Here is a 26889-nt window from a genome sequence, read left to right on the forward strand (position 1 = left end):
TATCCTTTACCGCTCCACTCTATCAATCAAATATAGTCTCTTCTGGCTCAAAAGATGGTGAAGGCTTCATAACTATAGTCCAAACACCAAATGGGTTACAAAGAGTTTACACTTGAGTGCAGCTCTGCAGCTGATTCTCAGTGTTTAGATTACCAGTGCTTCACAGCAACACATAAAAACACCACAAGCTGCTTCACAGCCACAGGGGAACAGCCTGGGTTCTTTATTTTTTACTTCTTGCCTTCTTGGTCAGATTATGCTCACGATTCCTGGTACTTGTCTTCTCTCGATACAGAGATGGATCTGAGCGTGATACACCAACACTGAGGCCAGTAAAGTGTGCTGAAAAATGTTGGAAAGTATAGGAGAAAAATCAATTCAATTCAAATCATCAGAATCACTGCTTGTGAAAATGCTTTCATCTTCCACATACAATACTAGACCTCACTGGAAATGAATGAGATTACTCTTCAGTTTCTGGATGAGATCCGGATCATCTCCTTAATAAATTGAATAGTTGAAATAATGATCCCTTTGTTAGGATAGCTAGCTAGAAAAGCTGTTCTAGCTTTCGAGAGTGATCATGCAGTGTTTGAATGAAGCCTGCACCAACTGTCTGACAACATTAAGATCAACAGCCATCTAGTACTTTGTTAATGAAATGGAACAGTCCCAAAGGCAACTGTAACTTTGAGCCATTTTGTGCTCTTTGATTAGTGAGGGTGTTTTAATAAAAGCAGCCTGAACTTTTGTAATTTTGTTCTCTTTTTTTTTTTTTACCCAAATCATGATTGTTTCCAGCAGAGATTTCATTTAATTGATTTAATATTAAATATAGTGAGGGTAGGCTATGAGACTTGTATTTTTCTGACTGTGACAATGTTCTCCAAGGTTCTGTGAGGTTCTTTGTTCATCATATTGAGTCAGTGCAGAGAGCAGGAAAAGCCTATTGTGCTCTTGGATATGAAATTCTCAAATTTGCCCGCATGAATCAAATGATTCTGTCAGACAGATGGAGTGATTCAAATTGGATAAAAGAATCCAACTTCCCATGTATAATACAGAAAGATCACTTCCTTTTCCTCTTCGAGAGATCCTCTTCCCTCCTCTGACCTCATAAAATAAGCTACAGTGCATTTCTTCACAGTATTTCTTCTCACTTCAGCATTCTGGGAGCTGCTTAGTAATCCTTTTTGTTTGAATATTCCAATACAAGTGTTCATGTGCAAATGGGACAAAGATGGCAAAATGGTGACAACGTGTCTGTGAATAATGCCTTCTATAGAATCTAATGGAAAAAAAGAATTGCAATTTTTATTTGTATTCATGTACAGTATGAACTACAATCTCAGGTATCAATAATTGAACATCATCCTCAGAGAAATTAGTTGGACTCCTTACAAGCACAGTCTCTTGTTTTTTTTCTTGTTTTTGTTTTCTTTTTAGTCTTTTTTTAACAATTGAAGCACATGTAAAATTATGATTTCAGTATTTTTTTTTTGCATTATGTTTTTGAAAATATTTTTTTTTTTTGTAGAAATTTAACCATTTGATGATTATTCTCTCCAAAAATGAGAGAGAATATCCCCACATACAGTAACCCTCCCCGTACATAGACAGTTGGCAGAATAACACACAAGAATTCGATCACCTTGGCTTAAGATTTTGCACAAAAATCAAGCTCACTCTGCTGGTATTTCAAGTCCAACATTCTTCAGCTCAGTCTTAATTTCATTCTGGCATTCAAATATCTCTACAGATGAAGCCACCCTGCTCATGTAAATACCAATACAGAGATACTCCATTCATATCCACTCACAACCCTCATCTCCAAATATATATATAAAAAAAATCGACCTTTTTTTTTCACTGTAGCCAGCATCAACATTGAATCAATAAGCCACCAAAAGCATTGAAAAGGAATTGAGCATTGAAAAAGAAAACAGTGGAGAGGGAAAGAATGGTTCACTCATTGATGCTACCATTGATGGTCCTATTCTTGTCATTCATAACACTCAGAGAAAAGGTTTCTGTTTGTTAATAGTAATAATTCATCTGTCTCAACCTCATCAGATATTAGTCTTTAAATGAATATTTTTCTTCATATCTGTGGAGGTTCTCAGTCATCCAGGTCATATTCACTCAAAGAGTTAAAGCAAGGCGTCTGGACTTGTGAAGATTTGGCTTCACATTTGGCCACCGTCTGTTCATCATTCCACCATTACTGTTGAAAATGAAAGAGTAAATTTGAATGATTCGTACTACTATGTGAGTGACAGTAATTTATTAAGCTAGGTTAGCTCTTTTGAAAATCCATCAGGCAAATAGAAATGCTGGACAGTTCAATTTTTTAATTTTTCACGTAAGGCTGCGTTAGTTCATCTGAAAAAACTGAAGCGGTGTGTTGCTCTGTAAAAGTGACGCTATGCACGTGTCAAATCCCATCAAAACCATTAGTAAATATGCATCGCATTGTGTCAGCTTTGTCTATGATCAGTCACATTTATGAAATCACCAGTTGGAAATTAAAATATGCTTGTTGCTCAGAGACCAAAGCGAAAGGCATATCTACCTCTTCTTACTTTCTGCACAAGGTCACTGTTTCCATGGTGACAGGCTGATGGCTAGTTTTGCCTCCTTATTCCTTATCTTTCTTTCACTCCTCTCCCTTCATATCTGCAATATCTCTGTTTGAAGACCCTTCATGACCGTTGTGGGTCTGCCTCCCCCCCTTCCCGCCCACTGTTCTTCACTTTTCATCCCTAAATCCCCCTTCCTTAAGCCTTCCTCTTTGAAAGACTAAATGAAAAAGCAGAGCGTAAACAGACTACAGGAGAGACAATGTTTTGATGGTCTATAAATGATGCAACATCAAAGTGTGTGTGTGTTTTTCTCTGACAAAATGAGACTGAGTAGGGGTCGCTTCAATATCAAAGGCCTCTATCCCCGGTTAGATGCTGGGCACATGGAGAGTGGAAAAGTCTCATGCTGTTTTGTTATCAGCTTTCCTCTGTTAGTCTGCAAATGAACTGCTGATACAGATTAATGAGCTATAACCCATCTCCCCTTATTTTGTTGCAGGTTCCTAGCTGCTTCACTGACTATGTAAGCCCTGCTTGCATTTGTCTGACAGGGTCACACTACATTACAAAACAGCCTCATTTGCCTCCTTATCTGTATAACAGATGGACTATCAGTGCCCAGGCTTGTGTGACCCTGGGGTGATGGCAAGGTAACGTGACACTGAGTGGACGTAGATCATTACTGGGTTAACAGGGAGGCTACACACGGCAGCCTTATGTTCCCCTTCATTTTCCCAAGCAATATTCTGCTGTCGTGAGGCACATGCCGGCGGATAAAGCGAGACAAATGAGACACGACGAGGGGCGAGGAACGTGCCTCAGCTAAGTGACAGAGAGACAATCAAAGAAGTGAGAGGACACGGAGGAAAGGAGAGTGGGGAGAAAGCAAAGACAGGATGGACTGGGAAGATAGAGAATTTAGAGACATAAGGAGAGAGGGGGAGCAGAATGAAAAAAAGTAGAAAAGGTAGAAGTGGAAAGGAAAGGTATGAGGTTTTGTGGGAGCAAGAATTTACTCTTAATTAAAGTAAAGGATGCATGGCTATTGTCTAGGAGCCACAGGGGAAATGCACATTTACTCATTTGCTTGCTTTGCTCCTCAGGCATGCTGGCTTCACTATGATACCATCCAGAGCTGTGTCATTAAAAGACTCATTTTGTATTGAGTGACAGCTAGAATATGAGGGCAATGAAAATAAACCATTTTATGTTTTGCCTCTCATTAAACCACCACCAAATTGGACATGGTATGCTGAACAACCAGCAAATAAATGCTGATAAAAAGAAAGTACTAAAGCAGTGCCCTTCAACAAAACATGTTCTATCAGGTAAAGTAATAGAATTATTGAATTAATTAAATTAATAGCATTGTACTAATTTTGGCCAGTGTCTGCAGTGGTTTCACATGAGCTCCTTTTGATACATTCTTAAATCACTTTTAGCAAACCATTCTTTCCCTTCTGCATTATTACACAGAGAGATAGAGAAATAAAATGAGCTAAAAAGCTATCACAAATTGTTTTTCTTCATTTAGCCACTAGACATACTTTTAATAAATAATCTTTGATTCTGTAAAGACACTTGTTAAAGTATCATATGTCTTTGCCGAATGCTGATTTTTCTCCATTGTCGACATCAACTCTGTCAAGTCAATGTCATTTTGATTATTTTTGTCTTCATGTTTTGGTCCATTGTACTCCAAGTATGAAACTGCTGATACTGGATATTTAGTCAAATTCAAGATCAGATTTGGGTCTCTTGTACATTGTCTTTTGAGCAGGCTTGAATCAGTAAAGGTTCCTGTGTGGCTGAGCTGTGTATGGTACTGAGCATAGGAGGGTGGTGGTAAGTGCTCTTGTAGGTGTTGTAGTGGTTGTAATGCTCCAGAGGGGGAAGCGAAAGGTGTCTCTCCATGGCAGCGACACCTGCAAGCTCTTCTTCAACAGTGATGACCTCCATGGAGGAAGCTGGGCCATCAGGATCCTGCTGGTTATGCTGCTTCCTCATCTTGTAGAAAATAACCAGCAGAACAGCAGCCATTAGTGTGATGGCCACGAAGCAGCCAATGATGATCTTGGTGGTTTTCATCACCTCATCTAGGCCATTGAGGGCACCCTCTCCGTCCAGATCAAGAACTGGAATGGTGTAAGTCCGCTCTGTGGTCCTTGTTGAAACAGGAGTGCTTTTAGTCGTTGAGGAGGATACCCAGCCGAATGGTGGAAGTGGCGTTTGGCTATCATCGCCTGGGGTTTCAATGGTCTCCACGGTGACAGTGGTAAAATAGGTCACCCCGCTGTTTTCCACAGAAGTGACATTAAGCACAGCAGAGGCAGATATGTTGCCTGCCGTGTTGCTAACCATACACGTGTAAGTCCCAGTGTCCTGCATTGTGACACTAGTAAAGTTCAGTGTCCCATCATTGAGTACAGACAAACGCACCTTATAAGCCCCATGTGTCACCAATGAGCCATTTGGTGTAAGCCAGCTGATGGATGTCAGCGAGCTTGTGCGACATTTAAGCTCAGCACCCATGCCTTCTGTCACATTCAAGTCGCTGGGTGGCTCCACGATGACAGGAACATCACACTGAAAGTAGCTGTGGTCCAATTCCCCAATGTAGCGACCTTTAAAGACTGCAGGAGAATGGCAACGGGCACAGCAGCTGGTATTGGCAGGTACTGCCTCCTTAAGCCACCAGCTGAGCCACAAGATATCACAGTTGCAGTTCCAAGGGTTGTGATGGAGGTGGACCCGTTCCAGATGATGTAATGGTGTGAAGAGGTCATGTGGTAGAAAGGTAAGGTTGTTGTGAGCCAGGTTGAGCTCCACTAATGACTGAAGGTCATCAAAGGAATTCCTCTCAATAGTTTGGATCTGGGCATGCATCATCCACAGCTTCTGGAGATTCACTAATCCGGTAAATGAGCTGGGCTTGATAACAGAGATCTGGTTTCCTGACATTTCTAGCTCTTCAAGCCTGACCAAAGGTAAGATGTTGGGGATCTCCTTGAGATTGCACATTCCCAGGTTCAGGTAGCGCAGGTTGCTCAAGTCCTTGAAGGCTCCATCGGAAATGTAGGAGAGACGTTTGAGCTCACCTAGATCCAACCTTCGAAGCGAAGGGACCCGGTTAAAGGCATAAGATGGTATACTTTCTATGGGGTTGTTCCTTAGCCACAATTCCTTCAGCTTTGACAAGTATTCAAATGCTCCATTGGGGATTGTCGTGAGCCGATTATCAAAGAGCTCCAAGGTGTTGAGACTGGCCAACCCATTGAAGGCGCCAATTTCAATGCTGCGAATGTGGTTCTTGCTCAGCTGCAGGATCTCCAGATGGCGCAGATGTTTGAAACTGTCCACCTTGATGACCTGTATGAGGTTGTCCTGGAGGTTCAGGTAGCGAGTGTTGGTGGAAATGCCATCTGGGACATCCCGTAGACTGCGGCGTGTGCATATGACTTTGCTGAACTGGTTACTGCATGAGCAGACAGAAGGACAGGTCTGAGCACGAACCAGCCCAGCCACCACCAGGATCTGAAGGGCCAAAAGCAGCACAAAGAGGGGGTTGGACAGCGCCCCCTTCAGCCTACGACCTCTCATTGTCTGGCGCTGGAGGGAGGAGATCATTGTGTTCAGCATTCATAGTTCATCTGCTGTTTGTGTTCTCTGCAACAAGAAGAAAGCAGAAAAAAATAATATTTAGTAACCACATAAATCTGTTTTAATGATTGATTTGATTTGCTTGTTTCAGTCTCTCAAATGTTAACAAATGGGGCAGTTCTTAACATTTGAGTTGCTGTCTGTTATATATGACTGTAAATTAAATATCTTTGGGATTTGGATTGCTGATCAGATGAAACAATGAAGCAAAAATCTAACTTGGAGCTCTTGGAAATTATAGTGACCGTTTTTCACCAGTTGTAAATATAAATAATTTTAGATTTTATAGCCCAAACGATTTATGAAACTGAAACACAAACTGATTCATAATGAAAATAATCACCACTCACAGCCGTACTCTGTTTATACAGTACAGTGTGCACAGAATGATGGACGAACAAGAGCAAGGTAAATTAACAGCTACAATTAAATGACAATACCCATCTCTGGATGTTTCAAGATTTCCAGTACTCACAAAAGCAAAAGCTGTTGCATTTACACTGAAGACTGAAAATGAAAAATGAGAAGGGCCATTTGAGCAGGATCTATGAATTTCTTGTAATTTCTTGAATTTCTCTCCTATTTATTGGAATCCAATATTTTATTCACTACATCCTTTCACTAATATCCTTTAAATATCATATAAAATAAAATATTTTTAATATAATATAAAAATCCCCCAAAAAATTAAACATAAAAGCAGTACAAGCTGTATCATGCAACAAAGAAGGCTATAAAATACTTTAAAGTTGATACAATGAAAAATATAATAGAAAAACTAAAATATACAAAGATTTCAGAAGAAGCACAATTTCAGAAAAATAAAAAACTGTACAACCTTTGAAAGTTTTTATCTGTGTTTCAATTCCTGGGGTTTCAAAAACAATATCTTACTTACTGATTTGCAATTAATGCTATTCAAAGCAGTATTGCAGTGCTGTTTTACTTTTCATCAGGATTCAATTTAACTTCACACCAAACTCCTCACAAATAGCTGATTCAAGAGTGTGAAGAGGTCTGCTGCTGTCATTGAATAACTATAGAAAAAATGTATTATTTCTCAAATCAGGTGGGTAACGAGAAACTTTTCCACCAATTAAATTAGATTAGATTATTTCATTCAGCCAAATTGTTGAGGAATATTCCTGATTGTGCACATGAAAAAAGACATTCATGCACATACAGTAGAGCCTGTACCTCCCACTTCCACGCAGCAGTGTTAATGTGTTGCTTTCACCCCTTATTATCTTCTGCTCACTAAGACGGTAACCTACAAATAAATCAATACCTACTGTATACCAAATGTATCATATATGCTGTGAAATTATAAAGCATGACGGCTTTGGGTCAAGCTTTGCTATTAAGTGATGCAGACGCCATTCTTCAGTGCAGTTAGTGCCTTTGCCAAGAGCAAAGCACTCTTGCCTAGTGCAAAAAACATTAGTCTTGTCTGCTGGGTCCTTAGATTTAAGTATTCTCCTTGTCTCTTTCCAACTCAAGTTATCTGTTAATCGTCTCTTTCCGTTAACCCGAGAGCAAGAGGAAACAAGTATATTATGACAGGTGTTTTCTAAACTGTAAAAATTGTTAATTGAAGTGGAAATGTTCTCTGGTGAGGATGAGTGGCTGACTTAATCAGTGGAAATGAGTCTACATGTGGCTTGATTTTGCACCAGCCAGTCTGCCATGCCAGCCGTGGTGGAGAGCGGCTGTGGAGGGATGAGCCTCTGCTGGGGAATCAGATCGAATGAGGGATCCCACTGGCAGGAGCTCATTTTGTCTGGGTGGAATTACAACAACCCTGCGCTGCCACCTAAGAGAAGAAAATGTCAGACATGACAAACACACTAATAGAGATTATCAGCTGTTTGAAAAGCATCACTGTTTGCGTTTCTGGTAGAATGCTAAATGACAAATGTATTACGCAGCAATAAGCATGTTGATGTATCACTAGTAGAGCAAATACAGCTCTGGCTACATGCATTCTTCATAAAACATTTTATAAAAATACATTTTATTTGCACAATGCTTCATTGCATAAAGGGATGGTCCACGTTGCAGCAGAAAAAAAAATCCTTGCTCACTTTGTTGGTGCAACACTGTGTGGATTAATTCCATCCAGGCATGCACAACATGTATTCATAGCCACTGAAAGCAGTAGCTGCTTACATCTAAAATCCTGCCAGCAACATAAAAACACACCCACCCTCACTTTTCTCTGCACCAGTAGCCACTGGCATTATGTTTGACACCACTGTGATTTGCCAAATTCATTTGTTATAATGAGTTTCCTGGAAGAGTTCTAAGGTAACATACAGTGTGTCTCAAATCAGGGTGGGCATAGAAAGGACGCTGTTACATAAAGCAGAGTGTTTCAGAGCACTTAAATTATAATGTCAGATGAGTAGAGTCTTGTCAGTGTTGTGCACCGTAAGCAAGGACATTCTACGCCTGGGTAGCCTGGGTATTCCCACACAACAGGGAAGCAAGCCTGGCAGTCCACTGTGCTAAGACCTAAATAACTTGGTGTCTATCAATCAAGAAATTAACACTTCCAAAAAAAGAATCCTGTGGTATGAATATGAGAAAAAAAATATGTAAACACTGCTACACTCAGAGGTAATACATCAGTAAGGATGAAATCCTACATTGCTGAACAACTTGCTTTGCAGTCACATTTTGATTTTGATTTTATTGCTCACATATTCAGCTTTTCCCTCAGGAGTTTTATGTGCAATAGGATTATTCCAACCAAGTGATCAAATAAGTAAATAAATGAATGAACATCTCAATTTAAACACTCAAAGAGGTCATATGTTCGGCAGTAAGTGCACTAATTTCATATGTAAATATGTGATTTAAAATACTGATAATATCATAGTTCCTGATGTCGCTAAGACTGCTTAATATGACCAATACACAGAAGTTACACCCTACAATAAATATAATAATATTTTACAGTGACTAGAAATAAACTAAAACAATACTTATTCATCTCATAATTATTGAAATATTTGGAGGAAGAAAAAGCATCTAAACAAAAGTCATATGTTTATTAGACAACCACTGATCACAGCCATGTGCAGTTGATCAAATGAGGGTGAAGTTGATAGACTGGGCAAAATATGAAGTAATAGGAAATCTAGCAAGTCTCCTTTCATAATGGAGAAAGAAGCCCCTGGCCCCTAAGAGTGCTGTCTGATCAACTGAACATCATCTTGCTAATTCATTCAACACATTACTGATTCATACATTTGCATACGTTTGTTGCATGTCTTGTTGTTTTAACCTCATTTGTCCTGAATCTGAAACCTCACAAGCCATCTGGGTCTCACAAGACCTGCGTCCAGACACTGCGCCTATACAGATGGATAACAAGTACATTGTGTCCATGTTTGAAAATGAGACACAAATCTTCAGTTCTTATGACTCAGTTATAGCTTATACAGTATACAATCAATAATTATCTAAGCTACCTAACATCAAGACCCTAGCCTAAGGCTGGTGATATTCTACATTTTTCTTCTTGTGAACAAATCACATTACTGAGTTAGTCCATCTCTATGTACTTTGTGACCTTCTTAATGTGTGGCACTCAGCCTAAAGTCCATTTGCTATGATTGTTTTCTGGTTCCAGCTCCTCAAAAAACATTTGCTGTTCTTCTTTGACACGTGTGATAGTAAACTGCGAGAGGTGATTTGAATGCATCACCCTCCTTTTTTCAGGACATGTGATGCCCTGATTCATTTAAAAAACAATTAGCAGATTAATTGTGAATGAAAATAAACGTTAATAATAGTCATAAAAAAAACATGAAATGTTTTGCAGATCGGACGCATGTTACTAACATGTCACTGTGTTTCATTCTTCATTTAAGGCAACAGTTGTCTTACATTTAAAAAAACAAACAAACTGGCCCCCCCAGCAATGCATGGACTTTCATGCTTTTCACACCATGACTGGTTTATTATTAAAATATTAATAATCAGGTCAGTAAAACATAGTAGCAGCATTGCTGTAAGCTGACAATACAGTGTGGTTCCAAATCTGCGTGCAGCCTTATATCACATGTGTAGACATATGTACATATATTTGTTTACTGCTATTGCACATATGTAAACATCTGGACAATAATTACATGATTTATTGAATGGGTAATTTGATTTTAGGACTGGGATGACCAACTGTATGCGTTACTCCAAAAGTGAAGAGTAAATCCAACACTTTCAAAAAAAGAAACCTCTTTGTTGCAACGTGCGTACAGGTTTCGTGTTTGTTTGCGTAAGTCTCTGGTGATATGATGACGTGGAGTGGGTGGTGGTGGTGGTTTTAAAATCTTGCACTGGGGGCATGATAAGTAGAGGTCACCACTGCTGCTGTCTCATTCTGACATGCAGACAGAGTGCTTCACTCTTCGCCTCTGCTCCACCTGGGAAAAAAAAAAGAAGAAGAAGCAATTCCCCTCCCCCATCTCGGCCTCAGTACGCAGAGTGCTGGTGTTAGGGAAATAAATCTAGGAGGCTGTTGGGTGCTGCTGACTTATCAGCCAAAGTCTATTCTTTCACCAGCAACAGAAATGATGGGCCTTTCGTTGACTGGACGGGTCTCAGAACAGCAAAAATAAAGTAATTTTTCTCAAACATTTTTCATCCTCTTGGGACAGCGTTATCCAACAATTTTTTTTTTTTATATTGTCACTGGCTTGCTTCCTGCAGCCAATTTTAAACTGTGCCTGTGCCTGTATCTAGAGTAGGTTCAGGCTGTGTAGACAACAGGCTTTCCTGCAGCTGGCATATGCATTAAAATGCCTCTATATGTATTTTTTATTTGCCTTCTTTTGTGAGCATTTAAAGATATAATATGCAACATTTACTCATTATATACCTAGACAGGACTAGACATTTCTTATATAATATGTTGTGTTCTTACATTATCCAACAACAAAAAACCCAGAGAAATCAGTCATTTTATTCAAGGTAACTGTGTGTTTTATTTTGTATGCCTACTCCTGTAGCTTCCTAAAGGTAACGTGAATAAGACTTATAAGCATTTCCTTGTCCATGAATGCTTCTCCCTGCGTCAGATCAGATAGATTTTCTTTGCCAATGGTGGTTGTCAACAATGAAGGCAAAATCTCCCACACTACTTCATGTCATCAAACTATGTCTTTGTTTTCATTGTTTTGATTGAGAGACCCACAAAAGGCAGAAATTAATCAAGGTATGTTGACAGTGCAGCCTCTCTTCGCTCTGGTTTCCTGTGAGGGAAGAGTTACAGGCCACTGCCACAATGCACTGTAGTTCAGGTCTCAAAAACGGAAGATTGCGAACCAAATTTTGGTGGTTATTTCTTTAGCTACCCCCTTTGTGGAATGATACTTTATTAGGAGGGATGCCCAAAGAGGAATGAGAAATCATTAAATCAGCTTTGTTCGAAAGAAATTTTTTGCCTTCAGTGGGATAATTTAAAATACCACTGATGTAAAGTACAACATTTATTGATTTTGAGTGGAATGAAAGTAAATCCTCCTGAATTGCTGAAATGCAACTGTCTGGAGCCACAGTATTTCATTTTCAGTAGATTCAAGGTAACCTCATTCTGACTGGATGGGAGGTTCAATCTGTGAAAAATGCTATAATGTCTCACTGAAAGATTGCTATAGCCATGGGAAGTGAAAACAAACTTATATGCAAGGCCCTACTAAGCAGCTACACTAAAGTGTTTTCTCTCGCCCCTATGGCCATGAAGTGCTTTCTGAATGGCTTTCTGCCAAAGGCGTTAGTGAAAAGGTGGAATGGGTCTCAGCTATAGGGCTTGAATTAACAAAGATGACCAGAAGTGTTTTCCCGGTTGCCCAAACTTCAACACAAGAGCCAGAATGTGTTTAAATTTCATACATGATATATATTTAAAACAATTTGTTACTGTAGACAGTTCAATAGAATATTGTATTAGAAAAATTGTGGGATATTCTGAATGCTTTTACATAAAAGTTCCATAGGCTTAATTTTAAAGCTGCATTAATTGATTATTTTTGGACACTAGGGGGCACGAGAACAAGAAAAATGCTAATATATTGATTCAACCATACACCAAATATTGTAAGCTTTAAGGAACTGCAGAATTGGTTGGCATTACCAATGATTTTTGGTGCCCCTCACACACAGAATTAGCATTAGGGTGACATTATGGTTTATACTGAAAAAATCAAAGGCAAATGAAGATATGGATCAGAAATAAGGTAGAAAACCTATCCATTTACCCAGATTCCATATCTATGTATCCCAAACAGTTTCCCGGGGTGATAGCATCTATGCAGTTCACATTACAGGCTGCAGAAAAGATTTCTGCTAATTCATTTCCAGTTGTTTCCATTGTTCTGATGAATGTGGAGTAAAAATGGTGTACAACTGGTCAAACATGCTTTGTTTCCTCTGACCAACCGAATGAGAACAGACAGTAATCTAGGTCTGTTCATCACTGGCTATGAGAAAAGAGGTGGTACAGTTGACTCTCTGGCCCGAGCTTAACCTCCACCATTCCCTCAGGGCAGCAGCGCTCCCAGATGGCACGACCATATTATTGAAAATCATCACAATTTTAGATGACCAGGCTCATTTTCTCCGGTCTGTGATGGAATGAGATTAAATTAAAAGAACAGCAAAATTGAGAGCAATCAAACTGCCATCTGGTATTACGGTCAGACAGACAATCACTGTTAGGACAAAAACCTTTTACACGTTTTAATTTGGTATCAGGTTAATATGCCATGGTATTATGTCTGAGACAGCACAAAAGGCATTACTTTTCATCAAAATCATTTCTAATGAGAAATGTAATATTATTATCAGCCATGCAGACATTTTGGTTTATAGACTGATGAATGAAGTCTAAACTATTGAATTGTGACGTCCCTGTTTTGTTTTCTTTTATTTATTAATTGGCTATGAAATTGGCATTTTGGTTTGACTTGAGAATGGATTAAAAAGTATCAACTAGTCTATAAAAAGTTCTGTACAGATTTTAATAGAAGAGATGAGTAACTTAAAAACAATACAGGCCATTAACTTTAAATCGTGACATTTTGAAGACATTGTGCATTTGCAAATTCTGGAAACGGAGTCGTTTTAATCCATGTTGAGTAGGTACAGTTAGTATCAAACCAGTACACCTAGGTGTAAGTGCTTTTTAAGGAATTTATCTCCTCTGTTATTGTGTTAAACAGCATCGCAATGGGAATGTAGAGTCCCTGTATGTTATTTCATGCGCCTTAATTTCAAGGTAGGTAGAGGAAGGTTGCTATCCTGTGCCAATACTGGAAAGAGAGAGAGCGAGAGGGTGAAGAGACACCTTTCAAGTGATAATTCAATTCCTATTCACGTATTACCTTATGCTGCCTCCATTATGATAATTGCACAGGCTAAATAATCTGCAGGGACCTCCATGTTCAAATGCACTCTGCTAAGGCTCTGTCTGGTCTCTGCAAAGGGATTAAGACAGGATGCCCTGGGCGGCAGACTGACTGAGCGCGAGGGCGCTCTTAGTATTCGTGTCACTTGTCTAGCCCACCAATCTGCTCCCATGACTGCTTTCCTAAGCAGAGATGTGCAAGATCGGCCAATTGTAGGTTGAAGGGCATTGTGGCAGAGTGGAGGCTGATTGGACTCAAAGAAAACACGGCTCAGTGAAGTACATGACTCAGGCAGTCAGGACAAACTTGGTAATTGGCTACACAGGCCTAACACCCTCACTGCAAAACATTGTGGTTTTGGTTGTCAGAAAACTGTGGGGATACATTCCCTCCCCATGCAGAGCAAAAAAAAAAAAAAAAAAAAAAAAATCAGGTGGCACCCTGGGTTTAGGCAGGTGAGTACACACAGCCAGCAGTGGTGGCAGAATAATGAGCTGCACAGACCCCATAAGCTGCCATCTTACAGTAGTTAAACAGATCACTGCTTTAGCAGAGGATTTGTGTGACTGGTGAAGTAGGTGAACATGCAGCTGTGGACCATCGTTGGACTGCCAGCAAAATAATCTGGAATAAACTCTAGACACTCATTTTGTTTGAAAAATGAATGATTCAGTATTTAATTGGAAAGGTTCCACATCACGGTGATGCCCTTGCTATGCTCCATCAGAGTAACTTGCCTCTTTCCAAATGTGTTAATAACGTATTGAATTTCTTTCAGGTCCACAAGGAACCTGCTTGCAATTTTTAGGAGCCATTTAGAGATTTGACTTCCTGTGGCCTATCACTGGTGTTAGTGGTGATACTTCCAAAAAGACCAAAGTACTCTCATTCATTGTTGGTGTTGCCAAAGACAACAGCGTTGCACACAATGACACAACAGCAATATAGCTTCAATGGCCAGTCTTGGCAGGATGCCACTCCCTGCAAAATGCAGAGTGCTCGAAGGGATTAGTTCGCTGGAGTGTCCCCTGTTCAGTCATAGCTTTTTGCCAATGAATTCTGGTCATTCTAGTTTGCAAATTGACTGAATAGGAGAAGTTGGAGGCAGTTCTCTCTGGAGCTTTTGTGTTCACATTGGGGTGACAAGATACTGACAACAGATGGCAATGAGGTGCCGTCTTTTGTTCTTTTGTTGAAGATTGCTTCCTGCCAGTGTGCCACGGTCTCTCATTGTAAAATTCTTTTTTCCATCAGTATGTGAGAAGTCATTAACACATTGCTAATAAGTGCAATGCTGACACTCTGTATGTAGTCACAGAAAAATTCACACAGATTACATGTGTGAACCTAAGTCGTATTAAGGTTACATTTATGTTATAATAATTATAATGACTTAAATAGTTTTTTCTCTTTCAAACAGGTAGTTGATGGTTTATTTTTGCATAGTAAATCTCTGTTGTGGCATAAAGATATGTATAATATCAGTAAAATAAAATATTAATAATAAAAACAGATGTATACACTTACACATCCAGAGACATATGAGATTACTACATCAAAACAGTTACAGCAAGATTGAAAAGATATGGGGAGAAGTAATTGAACATTATGCCAACCACAGACTATTTTAACCTGATAAAAATGCTCATTTTAAGCCATGTTTGCCATGACTCTTTTGAAACCATACTGCAGCTGTTGTGCAGACCCAATTCCAAAACAGTTTGCACCCTGTTAATCATTTAAACACTGTTTTACGAAGGGTTCCTGAGCCCATGCAATAACATCCTTTATACAATCAAGTGTCTCACAAAGTGGTGAACTTCATCCAAAGCCTGTGAATGACTGCCCTTTTCACACACAACAATAATGCACAACTTCCCCAGTCTTTTGCTGCCCCTGTCCCAACTGTTTTCAGTTGAGAATGCGTCAAAAACAAGTAGCACTGTCACCAGTTTTTTGGATTTGGGGTCGTACAACTAAGCATCTTGCTCTGACGAGAGTGTTAGAGTGACTGGATTTTGACTTGAGTTGCCCAGATGTTACAGCCAGGTGGAATGAAAGACATAAAAGATGATATAAACAAACAGAAGCAAGATGCTCTTTCTGACTTGCCTGAGCTGACACAGTACCCCTGCCTCTAAGCATTAATATGTAATACTGAGCAGAACTTCTTTCAAAATTTAAAAGTGGATGTTACTCTTCTGATGCAACAGTGATGGATTACAAGGGCTGAGATGTCTAGCTGGGTTCAGATTGATATCCACTCTGAGGCCAGGCTCCAGAACTCATTATCATGTTAGAAGTCTTAAAAAGTGGCCATGATGAAAGCTGTGAGGAAACATCAATTGCAGAGAGGTTTCTGTAATGTGCTTCACCATATGAATTGGGATCTATAGTCTAAAACGCACACAGCATCCCATCATGTGAGTTATGCTTCCATAAAGAGCATACAGTGTGCACCATGTGTGGGCTGCTTGCACACAATTACCCTAAAAAAAAGAAAACATTAAATATTGCACTGAAAATGCAGTAAGAAAAAATTAGATGCAATTATGCTTTGTCACAGAGCATAAGGAGGATACTCTGCAACTCCAAAAACACAAATATATATATTGTTCCTTGCTGTGCAGCGAGATCAGGGAGATAATTAGCAATGATTGCTGTCAAATAAACACACACACATTCGTCTTAGGCAAAATGTAATAGACACACACACAGCTTAAGAATTAAACATACATACAGCAGAAGCCTGCATATCTTGGTCAAGGATTAAAAGCAAGCTAAACCCTTCTTTCACAAACCGCTTAACTGACATTAATAAAGTGATAACAATGTGATACTCCTATTGATCCCCGCGGTGAAATTCTTTTCACTTTGCTCCCCCCAGGGAGGTCAGGGTGTAGGGTCATCTTCACATAGAGGAGCCCCTGGAGCTGTGCAGAGTCAATGGGGATTCACTGATTTGCTCAAGGGCAGGACAAGCACAGCGTGTACATTACAAACTCTTTTCTGTCAGGTTACAATGGGGGGATCTTAAATCTCTCCTGCTTAGAATATCTTCAAAAGACATTCCCAACATAAGACACAAAGCTTCAGGAAGTAGAGGGTAGATTTTTATTTGAAGTGAATAGCAGGAGAGCACTATTAGGTTGTCCTACTTCGAAGGCAATCTATTCACCTCACCCTCTATATAGAACAAAAAGAACAATGGGTACCTCTCATCTGTTCTTATTAAAGTATATCCCTGCCATGTGCCATGTATTATATGACTATCCAGTGCCACTGGAGCTAATTAATAGCTCAAAATTGCAAAAGTGGATCCAAAGCAGTGTTCCATGTTGCATATGTGTTACCATCTGTCAGAATTGCAGGACAGTATAAATTCGTTTCATAAAGCAACTAGTCCATCCCACTGCAACGTTTCAGAGCTAGAAAATTAAATTCCCTTCGACCAGATTACTATAATTATCTACCTCACGATGGAGGGTGAACAAGGATTAAGGTCTGTTTAAAAATAACCACCATCAAATATATTTGGACTCGATAAATGAAAGCTGGAGAGCAGACATTTTCTCAGTGGTGTGATTTAGATTTTTTCCCTCCTCCTCTTTTCTTTTCTCTCTGTTAATCTGTTTTGATACTTGAGCTGCCAATGCATGACGCTCGGTGGGAGACCGTCTTAAAGTCAGTCAGAAATCAAAGCAGGGAAAATGCAATTATTCAAGTGGCAGTTAACAATTTTGTAAGAGATGGATGTACACTGTACACACAGTCTCTCATAAAGGCTCAGATCCACCAGGAGGATCACAAATCATCAACATGAACCATGTTACGTTCTACTTGTGCAAGGTCATTTGGCAGGCCCGGGATTTGTTTTACCATTGCAACACAAAAATTATGCGCCTTTAGAACTTCGTATTGCTCACTGATGATGATAACAATGGTTAGCTCTTATTTTGGTGGTGATGAAGGAAGTCTATCAAGCTAGCTGCTGAACAGACTCGCTCTGGCTGTGCTAAGTGAGGGGACCTTGTTAAGTTTCTTGCTGCTGATGGCTGATTGATTGTGTGTAGCCACTGTTGACAGCATACAGTAGGTAGTCCATCTTGTTTTTCTTTCATTGTTTGTTCCTGCTGGCTGCTCCCAGCTGGCATGCTAATATGCTGTTTAGGGCCGGTGTTGTGCCAGAATCTGAATCGCCCCCCCTGTAAAAAAAAAAATGGATTTCTACGTTGGGTTGTCCTTGTTTGTCCTTGGTGTTTGCTGTTTCTGTCTTGTGTGTTGTTTTAATTTTTTGACATTTTATAAGCAAAATAATCATAAATGACAACAAAAGTCTACAGTATGACATTCACTAGGCGGCTTCCATGCTTTGAAATTCCAATTGCATTAGTGACCATTTCAAAAGATGGCAGTAATGTTAATGCACAAAGACACAAATGTGTTTTTTTGTCTGATGTACTTTGTTAGTGTGATGCATTCATGCTGCTAAGTTAACATGCATAATTCTGGGTGAAGAAGATGATGATGTGTGAATTTCACCATATATGAAATGAAGACACAGATTGTATCTTTGACATTCAGTTTGCGAATAGCGCTGCAGTAGTAAATCAGCGTAAATCCCAGGCAGCATGTGTGAACCTTGGGCTTTAATCCGGAGTTTTGTTTTGTTTTGTTTTGTTTTGTTTGACACTGTTTATATTTAGTCCTGGTTAGCCTGAGGCGGAGCTGTCCAGCTGCTGTGGTGCTGATGATTGTTCATCTGAGGCAGCTTGTTTCTCTCCCCTTTCACACATGTTTGTTTGAGTTAAGCATGCAGCTTGCTTGACATCCAGCCATGTGCTTGTATGGTTAATGCTAAACATATTTCAAATCAGGGCAATTATTATTATTAAAGGGTAGCTTCCGTGATGGTTTAAACAATAAAAATTCAAATTACATTTTCATGCTTTTTATGATTTAATTTTCGTAATTTTTGATGCTTGTTAGAACCTTAGTGATCGTTTAGAGTCGTGTTTCTGGACACCTGATGAGTATACTCATCCTGTATCTTTGGTTTTATTTGGCTGTTTAGCTGTTAAATGCTCTGTGCTGTGGTTGTGTATGCGGGTTTTTGGAGCAATTTTGCCTGAAAAACAGCTGTTGGCAGCACTGAAGAGAGTGGTTAGAAATAATAATAAAGATGTGAAAACCAAAGCAATGAGCTGAATGATGCTAAAACCTTCTGCGTTGCAGCTTTTATTTAAAATACTCGACATGTACCAATCACAGTGTTACGATCAGCAAATCAATATTTTATTTCACAGTCCTATCATGCCCTGCAGGAGGACCACACTTTCAGACAGACACAGGTGTTCACACCTGCAGGTCTTTGGCCTGTGGGAGGCAAGTGGAGAACATGGAAGAAACTTATGAAGACACTGGGATAAATAATGTAAAAAATCCACACTGAACCAATGTGTCTGTGTGTTTACATGACCATCTGCTTGAATAATTCAGTATTACATATATTTTCCTATATATTTAGTCTGGTATATTTGTATGTCTAATTGTAGTTTTTTTATACCCAACTCCATGGAAACGGAAGTCTGCTCACAGAGTGCATTGTCTCTCTCTCTCTCTCTCTGCATGTCTGCAGCTCCACCGCACCTTAATCCTCCAGCTTTTTCACTCTCTTTCCTGGAAGCACCTTTCTGCATCTCCTTCACCCCCCTGAGAACCACTGTCTGTCTCCCTCTGTCCTGAAGCCTTTCTCTGTCTCAGTCTCATTCTCTACACTCGTCACTAAATAATTCCATACAGAAGAAAATCTAATCAAATCTCAGCGAGAGTGAGGAAAGCAGAGGTGGGGAAAAATTGTGTGTGGATCGGAGTTAGAGAGGAGGCTAAAAAAAGACAGAATCAGAAAGCGACACTGGCAGTGTGTGAGGGGCTTCTAGAGTGAGAGAACTGCAAGTGCATTAGCAGTCAGAGCACTTAGTGTGAGGAATCCATTCATTATTCATTAGCTAATTCACCATGTATAGTAATTAAAATCAGGGCCTGCTCCAAAATGGAAAGCGCAGTGATAGACTGACTGGTTTTCTATGTACAATATTTAAGAGGGCTGTTTTTCAGTACTTATGCTCCAGGGTTTTATAAATCATGTTTACGTGTTTAAAGTGTGCAACTTGCTGTCAGGACTCTTCTAGTACAGAGAGTACATGCAGCGAGATCTTTCTGACACGAGAATGAATCCAAAATAGAAATATGCAAATGTGCAACATGACCTATAAATAACAAACAAACCATTGCCTATTTATTATACAGCATGTCTGAGGAAATCGCTAATTTAAAAACAAAAATCAGCACTGTCACTGTCAAAGTGTACATTTGATAATCAAAGCACATCAAATTCAGACTGCATATTTATGTATTTTTGAGAAAGAGACACAATTGTTTTATGTTATTTGACAGGGTGTGCACAAATATATGTCACGCCCGAGTTCAAGAGAAAAACAAACACAGGCATGTTTATTTGAACCTGAAAACACTACAAGACCAAAACAATGTCATGTCAATTAAGAGCAAACTAAAATATGGAGTACCAATCATCCCCCTGATCGGCCTGAGGGGGGAAAAGCAGAGCTTGTTTCAGTTATATTTGAACAACAAAGTTGCTTGCTTTGGCCTTGTTCTGACAGCGGTGGTAAAGGTTGAAGTCAAAATAATCCTACATTAAGCACGTGTCTGTGATGTGCCTGTTTATTCCAATCAACAGACTATTTTTTCTCTGGCAACCAGTCCATAACCACTGCTGATTAAAGTGCTGAGCATTATATATGGCTCACTATTGAGATTCAACATAAATCCAGGTCATGAAAACTTTTACATTTGCTGCTCTAAGCACTCATTGCCTCTTCGGTTTTGTGAAAATTAAAACTTTGGTTCTGCACAGAAAAAAATAAAATTCTTGCAACAGCATCTTGTTTGAATAAACCGATGAAGGCCTGTACATTTAGCAGCTGCGCAAAAAATAAAAAATACAGGATAAACTGCATAAATAACTGTCTGGTAGGGTGAAGATTGGTATTGCGCTTTAAGGATGAAAAACACTTAAGGGATGAAGGGGGACAAAGAGGAACAAAACACTCTGGGCCCTTTTTGGACAAAGCAATGATCATTTTTCATCAAGGCTGCCACCAAAATAAAACTATTAAAAAAAACCAATCCCATCACCTTTGGATGTACAAAGTGTCTCCTAAACAGCTGTGACTGACTGCTGTGTCAAAAGTAGACTCTATTTCCAAGCAATGCATCTTCAGCTGCCCATTTAGCATTGTTAACAGACATACTGTGCCAGCTTTCCTTTTTATATGAACAAGTAACAACAATTTGTGCTTGGCAACATCACGGACAGCTGCATAACAGACCATTTACTATTACAGTGAAGACAGGTGTAACACCTTTCCTGAACAGTTTTCAACCTTCACCTGTTATTAATGTCATCGCCGCCATCACTCGACCTGAAGAGCAGCAGAGAAGCAGTAAGTTTTATTGGCTCGTTGTGGAGGCCTGGGTGTGTGTGAGCACATGCACTTTTCCAAAATGGGCAGTTACATTCTTCACAATGTGTCCTGGTGCGATGATCACATTGTCAGACAGAGCAACTTCATCTTGTCTCTGAATATGTGATACAAAGCAAAATCAACCATGAAGGTGGCAAACGTGTTACAAATCTAACACGTGGGTCACGAGCCTTTTAGTCACGTGACCCAGCATATCCAACAAGCAAAATCAACAATATAATTGGTGTACATTGCACTTCTGATACATGTTATACTTGATTCTAGCTTAATGTTCACCCAAAAAGCAAGTCAACCTTATGCTAGTTTTGAAGTTAGCATCTAGATGCCATTGGCCATTCTGCATTTTAAGCAACCCAAATATGTTTTCAGTAAAATATAGCTGCAAAAATTCATAACTTAATACAAAATGTTAAGCACAAGAGCTGCAACTAACAGTCGTTTTAAGTATCATTTAATGCGCAGATTTTTTGGTCTCCAAAATGTCTGTTCAAAAAATTGAAAAATAGCCCTCAAAATAGTTCTTGTCTTGTCAGATCAAGTCTTCAAAAATTACAGGTTACAAGATAAAAAGGTTTGAGAAGATGAAATGAGCAAATGTTTGGCTTTTCTCTTGTATGTACACTTACAGACTTTGTATACAGGGCTCACTGCACAAATAAGGAAGAATGAATTACTAAGCATTTTATATGAACAGCCAGTCACTGTTCCGTTTTGTCGCAGTTTATGTTCCATGTTTACAAATGCTTTTATCCTTCATATTCATTCTGAGGAGTGAGCTGTTTCTTCAATTAACATATCCGGTCTTGTGTCACAATTTTAAGTGGATGAAAGCGACTAGCGGATGAGTGAATGGAAGATAGAGGGAAAGCGACAGATGTTGGCTCAAGTCACTGTTGCTCCTCTCTCTCTGCCCTGGTGTAAAAGTGGGTGTTCATCCCCTGAATACAGATGGCATTACACAAGCAATCCTCTAAACGGCTGAGACACGCTAACATGCTGGTGTCTGGAATGGCCTGCGTCTATCTCCAGCGCCTTCGCAATGCCAAAACACCTTTGTTAATCTCACAGCCAAGAGTCTTAGTTTAGGATGTGGTTCAGAGGACATTTTATATAACCTTTTACTCACACTTTGTTCCCCAGTAAATGCGTTGCACTGGTATTTCTGTGATGGCAGTGAGAGGACGGGATCAGCAGTAACTTATGTAGAAAACTGGAGCAACTCTTCGAAGCTGTCTTACGGTAGTTTCCACTTCTGAATTAAAGTGTAATGGAAAATGTTGCTTGAATGCACAATCATCTTAATAAAATTGAATTCTGGTGTGGAGCCTCTCCTCTGGTCCCCTCCCTTGTGCCTTGGTGGTAGATTGGCCTGAACTTATGACAATTAACCTTGAGCACCGTGGGGGAAAGCAGAAGAAGGAGCCCACAGGATTTTCAATAATTAAATTATTCTTCCTGTTGCACATCTTGAAGTCTACTGCCACATTCTCTGCCCCAGCAGTTACTGATAGATAACGTCTTTGTTGTGCAAATTCCTATTCACTGCACCTTGCATAACGGACAGTGTCCCTGCAAAAGAATATGCAACTTTGTAATTCAGTTTGGCTCTTCCTGTTCTGTTCCTGTCTGCTTTTCTCTGTCAGTGGCTTGCATAGGCGTAGTGCTGCTGCAACACACCATAAAGACGCTCCCTCACCATTTTTTATCCAAGCAAATAAATAGAATAATCGCAGGTTCAGTAACTTGGGTGCAATCAATATACGCTAAGCAATTTTTAAGCAACTGAAGATCCGATCATTGTTAAAGCGTATGTCATGCAAGGCAGCCAACAGAAAGAAATGGGATGGTCAAAGTTGTCCTATGGACATTTAAGGTGTTGACTGATTCACAACATCAAGTCATGAAGATGCTGAGTAACATTCTCTCATTCATCATTCTTTGTACTGATGGTTTCTTAATTTGTCATGGGTATGCAAAGAAACATTAGAAAGTCATCCTGTTAAGCTGGGCTTGCTTGCTTGTGTTACACCATCCCTACAGGAAATGAAAGCTTAGTAAGTTACATTTTCATAGCCCTACGATATTAGACGAGCTTGACCTCTGCCCACAAAATCATGTCCCTTGACAAAAGATTCAACATTCATATGCAGATATCTGTTTACAGAAATTAGTGGACAACAAGAACAATAGAGAGGTGACTCCTCTTGAGGGAAATGAACTGCTGCTCGCATCATGTCGATCCTTTAGAGACTCAGACTAGAGATAATTTAAATGTTGTAAATATGATATAAGATTTTTTGATCAACTTTTAATCACGAATTAATAAGATAATAAGGGGAAAGTAAATAATTAAGTAGGCAGTACTTGTCATATCAACATGTCAAATACATATTTAATCAACATTTATCTGATGCTGCTCATCTAATTTTATTCTGTAGCTAAAAATTGTGGGATCAGATCCAAGGAAACTAAACAGATCCAAACCTCCCTATGAAAATCCCAAACTTTTACTGTATGTCTTACAGATAATATAAGAATATTTTGTATTAATAATGTGAATCTGCAAAATAACTAGTAAATAAAGTTATCAAATAAATGTGAGTAAAAAGTACTATGATGCAGAAAATGGAAATTCTCATGCAGAGTACCTGAAAATTATACAAACTTTTTTTTTTTTTTTAAACAGAGCAAGTGGTCTCTTCATTCATTCTGTCTGAAAAGTGTGTTTGCTCAGTCAGGTGTAGGAAGAGTTCATGTTGCCGTCTGAGTGAGGCAGAAAGCTGCCAGTCATTCACTGAAGAACCTGCTCGACAAAACACTTGTCTCAAGTTAATGCCTATTGATCACCATGAGCGAGGCAAAATTGTTGGCCATGCTGGCATGGATCCACTCTGAGCAAAACAAACCATTACGGCACAATGACACAACGAACTGTTGCGGCGTCTGAGTCAAAGTCTGCACCATCCATCCATCCATCCATCCATTTTCTATACTGCTTATCCATCAGGGTCGCGGGGGAGCTGCAGCCTATCCCAGCTGACTACGGGCGAGAGGCGGGGTTCACCCTGGACTGGTCGCCAGTCAATCGCAGGGCCAACACACAAAGACAAACAACCACACACTCTCACACTCACACCTCGGGACAATGTAGAGTAGCCAATTAACCTGATGTGCATGTTTTTGGTATTGTGGGAGGAAGCCGGAGAAAACCCACGCAGGCACAGGGAGAACATGCAAACTCCACATAGAAGGGCCCAGACCGGGATTCGAACCTGGGACCCTCTTGCTATGAGGCGACAGTGCTAACCACTGCAGCACCGTGCCGCCCCTGTGCCAGCATTTCAAAACTTTTTAGTAGATTATAGACTATACTAAAATTAGTATAGTCATCATCAATACCATTTCTTGCAGGCCATTAACAAAAATGAAGTTATGATACTCACCAGGAATTTCGTATTTCGTTATCTCACTGTTTTTAATTGGCAGTCAAACCTAAACAAGGGGTCTGTTCAAATACATTTTAGGAAAAAAAACTCACTGAATTGTGACTGTGACCTCCAGTTTAGGGATCAACTCTGGAACAGATAAGACCCACCGCAGTGCAATACACTCAGATCACCTAATGGGCAAAATGTGCTATAAATCCACACCATTACAGTAATTGACCAACCACACTGTAATCACAAAAATTGCTGTAGGTTCCCATTTGGTTAATGTAAATGAGGTGCTTTTTAATTTGACAGTGAACTGAAGTCAAATGTAATTTCTAACAACACCGAGCAGACTGTACTTTTTATGCCCACAGTGAATGTACTGTATATGGGATGTAAAGTTTTCTTTTTCTACTCGTAGAATATCTGCTGTTCAGAGATGAGCCAATATACTATATAAACACTGCACCTTCTGTTTTCCGTACATCTGATATGATTTCATTTTTGGTGTTATGTCTCCACTCATGTCTACACTGAAAAAAACAAAAAACATAACGGCAGGTTTGCAGGTTAACAAGGTTTTCTTTCATCCTACTCAGTGTTTACACACATACACACTCTCTCTCTCTCACACACACACACACACACGTGCACAGTCAGCTACACTACATGTACAGGTGTCTCATGGGGCCTCCTTGCAGCACTGTACTTTCCTCTGGATATGCTCGAACAGAACACACGAGCTTGAGGGCTTGGAAGATGGCCAGGATTGTCGCCTCGATTTTGGGTCATAAACGCGGCCTCTGCCCAAGGACTGCAGGGCCTTTTAAAACAGGACTCAGCTTGATTGGACACACTTCTGTTGCTCTGTCCCGACTGCTAGCAAGCCAGCTGATCAGAGAGGCAGAACAAAGCCGGTCTCTTACAAGCCGGTCGGCTCTCAACCTCTTGTACAGTAAACAGGATTTTTTTTTTTTTTTTTTTTTTAAAAGACTGCATTCGCTTCACCACAGCTCGTAGATGGTGAAAACCACTGCAAGGACAGCAGCCCAGAATGATGTATCCAAAAAAAATGTGTGGGATATATTCAGCTTCAGCAGCTCATTTCAAGAGGAGATACGGCATCAGGACCAGTGGTGGAAAGAAACAAAATTTGTGCACTGGCCAGGAAAAGGTGGAATTTCAACTGAGTTTCAGCTGAAAGTTAAGCTTTCGAGTCCCTGTGCATTCTGCATACGGACTCACTCACACTGGTGTTTTGAACGTCTAATTTGTTCATGAATAATACAACATGAACCATTTGGCTCATGAATATGAAATAGATGGAACCACAGGCTCTCCCCATAATCAACAGTCGACACACACAGCCCGTCATCAGCTCTCTAGCTCTGCAGCAGCACTTCCTCTTGTGCATTTAACCAATCACAGCTGATCATAGCCTTAGCGGAATGTTAGTGTTGGTACAAACTGTCCGTGAATAATGTGTGAGCACCACGTCTTTCAATGCCAAGGATATTTTAGTGGATTACAAGCGCTCTCTCTGTCCTTCTGTCTCTCTCATCTTCATGCACAGAGAAACGGTATTTACAATGTGACAGCCCTAATTCCCTCGATCACCAACTTTCTCGAACATGGAGCAAAAAAAAAAAAAAAAATATGATTGTACTGTTTTATTTACTGCTATTGGATAAACAGTGTGCACACTGTAGAAACAACAGTGAAACATGATGCAGAGGCGAACAGCTAATGCACCAACAATCTCTTGCCCATCCGTTTACCCCGCCTCAAGCTGCATGGCTCTGCTCCAGCATGGCCATATGCCCTTTAGTCAAGCAGGCTTTACGCTATAATAAATGACTCATGATACATAGTCTACATAACATCACTGCCCAAGAAAGAGAACACATGACTGGAGGATACTGGTGGATAGTCAACAGAGATACTGATGCTTGCCTGGCTCTAGTTTCAGTGAAATAAAATGTCACTTGCACATCAATAATTTTTAGGGCTTATTATCTCATTATCTGTTAATCTGTTGACTATTGACTACAGAGACAATGCCCATCACAATATTAAAATTGCTTATTTTGTTAACCCTAAGCCAAAAATCCCATTTAAATTGTAAATGGCCTGTTCTTGTGTAGCTCTTTTCTAATATGACTGACTACTCAACGTGCTTTACAACACAAACCAGCATTCATACACTGGTGACACAGGATACCATGCAAGCTGCCTC

The 26889-nt window shown here is 39.8% G+C and overlaps 1 protein-coding gene across 1 annotated transcript in view; it reads right to left on the bottom strand.

The window, feature by feature from the left end:
• Positions 1-3113: 3113 nt before the first annotated feature.
• The window catches only part of lrrc4cb (leucine rich repeat containing 4C, genome duplicate b), a 33341-nt gene continuing 9565 nt past the window's right edge, over positions 3114-26889 (bottom strand). Inside the window, exon 2 of the mRNA XM_046394777.1 lies at positions 3114-6248. Coding sequence (XP_046250733.1) covers positions 4326-6221 — 1896 coding nt within the window. The 5' untranslated portion in view covers positions 6222-6248 and the 3' untranslated portion in view covers positions 3114-4325. The remainder of the gene's footprint in view (positions 6249-26889) is intronic.

This window comes from Scatophagus argus, chromosome 1 (assembly GCF_020382885.2).
Source record: "Scatophagus argus isolate fScaArg1 chromosome 1, fScaArg1.pri, whole genome shotgun sequence".
In the NCBI taxonomy this organism is placed as follows: domain Eukaryota; kingdom Metazoa; phylum Chordata; class Actinopteri; family Scatophagidae; genus Scatophagus; species Scatophagus argus.